General features: G+C 43.3%; 1 protein-coding gene across 1 annotated transcript in view; it reads left to right on the forward strand.

The window, feature by feature from the left end:
• LOC120434790 (alpha-2-macroglobulin-like protein 1) overlaps positions 1-5,415 on the forward strand; it is a 6,219-nt gene extending 804 nt beyond the window's left edge. Inside the window, exons 2-10 of the mRNA XM_039603171.1 lie at positions 1,135-1,320; positions 1,391-1,578; positions 3,509-3,721; positions 4,356-4,480; positions 4,591-4,681; positions 4,770-4,838; positions 4,919-5,024; positions 5,185-5,229; positions 5,335-5,415. Coding sequence (XP_039459105.1) covers positions 1,135-1,320; positions 1,391-1,578; positions 3,509-3,721; positions 4,356-4,480; positions 4,591-4,681; positions 4,770-4,838; positions 4,919-5,024; positions 5,185-5,222 — 1,016 coding nt within the window. The 3' untranslated portion in view covers positions 5,223-5,229; positions 5,335-5,415. The remainder of the gene's footprint in view (positions 1-1,134; positions 1,321-1,390; positions 1,579-3,508; positions 3,722-4,355; positions 4,481-4,590; positions 4,682-4,769; positions 4,839-4,918; positions 5,025-5,184; positions 5,230-5,334) is intronic.
• The last annotated feature ends 889 nt before the right edge of the window (positions 5,416-6,304 follow it).

The raw sequence follows: 6,304 nt of genomic DNA on the forward strand, positions 1-6,304 counted from the left end.
CACTGCACTTGGTACAACTTCCCCTAGACCCCTGCACTTGGTATAACTTCCCCTAGACCACTGCACTTGGTACAACTTCCCCTAGACCCCTGCACTTGGTATAACTTCCCCTAGACCAGTGCACTTGGTATAACTTCCCTAGACCAGTGCACTTGGTATAACTTCCCTCTAGACCAGTGCACTTGGTATAACTTCCCCTAGACCAGTGCACTTGGTATAACTTCCCTCTAGACCAGTGCACTTGGTATAACTTCCCCTAGCCCAGTGCACTTGGTATAACTTCCCCTAGACCAGTGCACTTGGTATAACTTCCCCTAGACCAGTGCACTTGGTATAACTTCCCCTAGACCAGTGCACTTGGTATAACTTCCCCAGACCAGTGCACTTGGTATAACTTCCCTCTAGACCAGTGCACTTGGTATAACTTCCCTCTAGACCACTGCACTTGGTATAACTTCCCTCTAGACCAGTGCACTTGGTATAACTTCCCCTAGACCAGTGCACTTTGTATAACTGTGTACAACTTCCTCAGCTGGGACAACCACATTTACTCAGGGCCTTCTTGATGTGCTGTTCTTCTGCCTCCCTGGCCGCTGTGTCAGTGGGGATGGTGTTCGCTCTGTGTTGTAGCGTCCTGATGACACCCAGTTTGTGCTCCAGTGGATGATGAGAGTCAAACCTTAAATACTGATCCGTATGTGTGGGGTTTACGGTATTCATCAGCTTTTAGATGTCCCCCCATACTGACGGAAATCTCTCGGTCTAAGAAGGCTAACCTACCACTTTTCATATCCTCCCTGGTGAATTTGATGTGTCGGTCCACCGAGTTAATGTGATCCGTGAAATGTGGTACATCCTGAGATTTGATTTTCACCCAGGTGTCATCCACATACCTGAACTCTCACCAGCAAGTACTTTTATCACCACCCAACCTGTACAGTGTTTTTTTTTATATCTCTTTGCTTGATCTATACTTTCCTGTAATTGCTTTGTTTTACGACAGCTCACACTCTGTATTATCACGCTGATGTTTTGAGTCACTAAATCAGTAATACTACCTCCTTTTGTTCTCATACTGGGTTTAATGGAAGAAGACTTCTGTTTGTGCACGTCCATTAATTTCTTTACCTGAAGTGTTTTCTTTTGATCTTTTAAAGGATCCTGTGATGAACAAGAGCCTGGCTTGTCTCAAGGAGTCTATCAGTGACCTGAGCAACACCTACACTACAGCTCTGCTGGCCTATGTGTTCACCCTGGCAGGAGACGTGGAGACCCGCGCTCACCTTCTGCAGCACTTAGACACAGTTGCAGTGAGGGAAGGTGAGTCATCCTTTAGCAGGACATCATTCAGGCTTTATTAGCATAACTGTGACTGTTATTGTGTTTGTAGGAGGTTTCCTCTACTGGTCTCAGACAGCAGCAGAAAAATCAGCCTCCCTGTCAGTGGAGATCAGTTCTTATGTGCTGTTGGCCAAACTCAGCGTCTCCCCAACTGCTGAGGATCTGGCATATGCCTCTGGTATTATGAGGTGGCTGACTGGGCAGCAGAACTATTACGGAGGCTTCTCCTCCACTCAGGTACTACACCACCTGAACAGCATGAAGCTAATGTTTGAGTTCATATACAATCTTGGACCAAATCAGAAGAAATGATCCTGAAGCTTTCATGTTGTTGCTTTTCTCTCAGATATGCAGACTTGTTTTAGCAGGCAGGGATGTTTTTATTCTTTTTTTTTTACAATATGAAATTTACTTTGGTCTAAAAATGTGTTGTTTTAACAGAACAGCCTTCTGTGCACCAACTACACGTAACAGCCTGTAAATAACAGCTCAGCTGCAGTCTGTAAGTTTCTACCTGTGATTTCTCTACTTTGTTTCTCTGAGATCATCTCTGTTAAACACATTTAACCTGTTTTAATGTTTTTTTAACCAGGAAGTGAAAGTTAGAAACTCTTTTGTGAGAGTGTGTTGAAGTAACACAGGCAGTTTTACCTTAATGTCTATTACACTCAACACTATGTAATATGGAGTCCTGGAATCCCATTAAAGCCGTCCTCAAGCAGAAGAGGAGGGCCTTCAAATCCAGAGACAAAGAGGAGTTGAAAAGGGTGCAGAGAGAGTTGAGGGGACTGATAAGGAATGGGAAGGATAGCTACAGGCAGAAGATGGAGAACCAGCTTCAGCAAAACAACGTTGGTGAAGTCTGGAGGCCTCAGAACCATCTCAGGCCACAAACATCAGAACTCTCTGCCTGGGAGGGATGTGAGGTGGGCAAATGAACTGAATCATTTCTTCAACAGATTTGATTCAGCCATGAGGCAGTCTCCAACATCGGCTGCAGACTCACCCACCCCCACTGTTGCTGTTCCACCTCTGACACCTCAGACACTTCACACTTCCTCTATTCACCCTGCTCACTCCTCCCCACCCCCAACAACAGCATCCAATACACACTCAACACAAGGCTCCAGCCTGTCTCTCTCAACCACCCAGGTTAGGAGGGAACTGAGGAGGATTAATGGCAAGAAGGCAGCGGGCCCAGATGGCATCAGCTCAAGGGTCGTCAGGTGCTGCGCGGACCAACTGTGTGGTGTGATGGAGCACCTCTTCAACCTGAGCCTGAGGCTGGGAAGAGTCGCACAGCTCTGGAAAACCTCCTGTGTTGTACCAGTGCCAAAGACTTCACGCCCCAAGGACCTCAACAGCTACAGGCCGGTGGCTCTGACATCCCACCTGATGAAGACCCTGGAGCGGCTGGTCCTGGCTCAGCTTCGGCACCTGGTGAGCTCATCACTGGACCCACTTCAATTTGCCTACCAGCCTGGCATTGGAGCGGATGATGCCGTCATTCACCTCCTACATCGTTCCCTCGCTCACCTGGAGACCGCTGGGAGCACTGTGAGAATCATGTTCTTTGATTTCTCCAGTGCCTTCAACACTATTCTTCCCTCGGTTCTGAAGGACAAGCTGGAGAACTCAGGAGTGGACCATCACCTCACTACCTGGATTCTGGACTACCTCACCGACCGACCACAGTATGTGAGGACCCACAGCACCCACGGTGTGGGACGGAGAGATTTCGCAGGTCTTTCCACTGCTGTCAGACTCCACAACAAAGACTTTTGCAGCTGATCAAACCGTCACACGTGCAATAAGACTGCTATATGTGCAATTCTTCTTCTGACGAAGTTGTACTTTTGTATTTTCTTACTCAGTTGTATATAGCATTTGTATTTCTATTTTATTCTATTGTATATATTATTCTATTCTATTCTATTTTATTCTATTGTATATAGTATTTTATTGTATTTTATTGCATTCCAGTGTTTTCTAATTTCTGCTACATAACTTTGCACTTTTGCTGTAACAAAACAAATTTCCCACCTGTGGGACTAATAAAGGTCATCTTATCTTATCTTATCTTATCTTATCTTATCTTATCTTATCTTATCTTATCTTACAAATGACAGCTGCTGTGTATGTTAACCAAAATGAATCCATCTTGTAGGACACAGTGGTGGCTCTTCAGGCTCTGGCTCTCTACTCCACTCTGGTGTTCAGTCCTGAAGGTTGGAGCACAGTGACAGTTCAGGCTCCCAGCAGTCAGCTGACATTTGATGTCAATCAGGGCAACAAACTGCTCTACCAGGAGGAGGCGCTGCAGGACGTGTCAGGAAAATACAGGCTGGAGGTGAAGGGCACTGCATGTGCTTCAGTGCAGGTCAGTGACAGCATCATGTGACCAGTTCCTGGTTGGTGACAAACAAAGGCTTTTTTTGTCCTTATAAAATGGTAAAGAAGATTAGCATTTTCAGATGTCATAAATGTGTTTTCATTCAATTCAATTCAATTCAATTTTATTGATATAGCGCCAAATCACAAAAACAGTCGCCTCAAGGCGTTTTATATTGTACAGTAGATCGTACAATAATAGATACAGAGAAAAACCCAACAATCATATGACCCCCTGTGAGCAAGCACGCGACAGTCGGAAGGAAAAACTCCCTTTTAACAGGAAGAAACCTAGTACAATTCTATTTTACACTAAATTAGAGAATTGAGCAAAAATTAATAAACTCACTTTCTGTCTGTATCAGAATCAGAGAAACTTTATTCATCTCAGAGGGAAACTGAGATGTGATAGCAGCAAATGCACAACAAACATCAATCACTCGTATAAAATGAGTGTAGAAACAGAGATATGACAGATAAATAATAAGATAAAAAGATACATATAGGCATGAATATAAAAGGAAAAGTATGTGTGCAAATATATGTCGTGGTGTAGAAAAGTGACAGCAGGGTGGAGTGAGGTATGATTAATTCTGTGGACCTGACCCAAGTTTGTTTCTCAGATTTCTGTCCACTACAATATCCCGACACCTACTGATGTCACCACTCTCAGTGTGAAAGTACAACTAGAGGTCAACACCACAAGTGAATCTGCTAGACCTAAATTCAGTCTGAAAATACAATCGCTGTAAGTATGTGACAGGTTAGAGGAGTGCTCTTTACCAGTGTGGAGGAACTGCTGGTAGATGAAAAGCAAGTGTGCAAACAGGTCAGTATAATCACACTGTTCAAACACAGGTACAGTGGAAAGGAGAAAACTACAAACATGGTAATCCTGGATATCAAAATGCTCTCTGGATTTTCCCCAGACCCCGAGTCTTTGAAGAGTGTGAGTAATTAGACATGTTCTACCAGCAAGTGTGTCTCATGTGATAATTTGTGATGATAATAATAAAAATGATGTCATCTCCTCTCAGCTCAAACGTGGCCTCCTGGTGAGTCATGTTGAACAGAAGGAAGATCATGTTCTGGTGTACTTAGAGGAGGTAAGAGAAAGTCACTGTGGGGACACCAGATGATGATCTTTGGTACAAACTGTGTCTGCAATTGTTTCTGTCTCGTCCAGTTATCAAAGGACACGCCCATCAACCACAGCTTAGACATCATCCAGGAGCTCACAGTGGACAACCTGAAGCCAGCCGTGGTCAAGATCTATGACTACTACCATACAAGTACAACTCTAGCTAAGCTTTACTCGAGCAGCACACTGACACACTTTGCTCTTCAGAGGATTCGTACATCATACTGAACAGTTCAGAAAATCTGATGTTTAAATGTGTTGGACACAGAGAAATTACACTTCAGTGTTTTTCTACCATATGTTTCTCTCAGGTGACCAGGCTGAGACCCAATACATGTTTGTCCCGTGAGCTGCAGGTAAGAAGCTGTAATAACACACAAGTACACCTTTCACACACATTTATTTAATTTTCAAAATTTCAATGAAAATTAAAGGACTAACTTTTATTCCTCGTCTCACAGTCTGAAGAAAGTGTGGTTGGTCCTGAGGTCATCGCTCAAGTTAAAACCTGCATTTTAATAAAGAGACTTTCTCTGCTCAAATGTTTGTATTTTTGTGTTAACAGCTCCAGTATTATTTAATGCTTCATTATCAAAATGCTTCATTTTTAATGATAATTGGAACGGAAAATACAGTGCTGTGAATGCAGCCCTCAGACTGGCCTCTGTTATGCCGTATTTCTATCTCAGCTCAGCTGTTGTGTGTTTTAGACAAAAACAAAATGCTGCAAGTCAACTTAGAGTGGGCAGAACATTAAAAAAGCAAAACGTGCTCTTGGAAGTCCTTCAGTAAAGGTTGCCTAGTGACATACACGGAAATAAGAGAAAGAAACATGAATGCCACTGTGTGTGTGTGTGTGTGTGTGTGCGCGCGCTGCTGATATGAGACATGCAGAGGTGTTTTTGGTTTGTACTAATCTTTGTGTAAAAATATGACTTAAAGGGTAAAACACTGGAACCTGCTTTGTCGAGTATAAAAAGGAAACAAACTGCATCCATTTATGCATCTTGGATCAGGATTCTCCTCCTCTCTCCAACACACCATGAAGTTCAGCTCAGTTCTGCTCCAATCTCATAAAGTACCAGAACAAGGAAGATGTGAGGCTCAGCTCTAAATGCTCAGAGTGAGGACTGAGTATAGACTGATGGGACAGAGCCAGCCTTTTAGCACTGCATGCACAGCTTTGAGTCATGAAGCTGTGACACTTATGCACTCATTTTGATCACATCTCCACCTCTCATTCCAGATAAATGAACTCTCCCAGTGGCAACTATCACATACCGGTGTGAAAAAATGTTTTTTTCTGATTTCTTAGTGTTTTGCATATTTATCACATGTATGTTTTAGAAAACACAAGAAAAAACAAAACACAGTTTTTAAGTGATTTCATTGATTAAAGACAGAAAGGTTATCCCAACCTACCTGATCTGT

Source organism: Oreochromis aureus, linkage group 3 (genome assembly GCF_013358895.1).
Source record: "Oreochromis aureus strain Israel breed Guangdong linkage group 3, ZZ_aureus, whole genome shotgun sequence".
Lineage (NCBI taxonomy): Eukaryota > Metazoa > Chordata > Actinopteri > Cichliformes > Cichlidae > Oreochromis > Oreochromis aureus.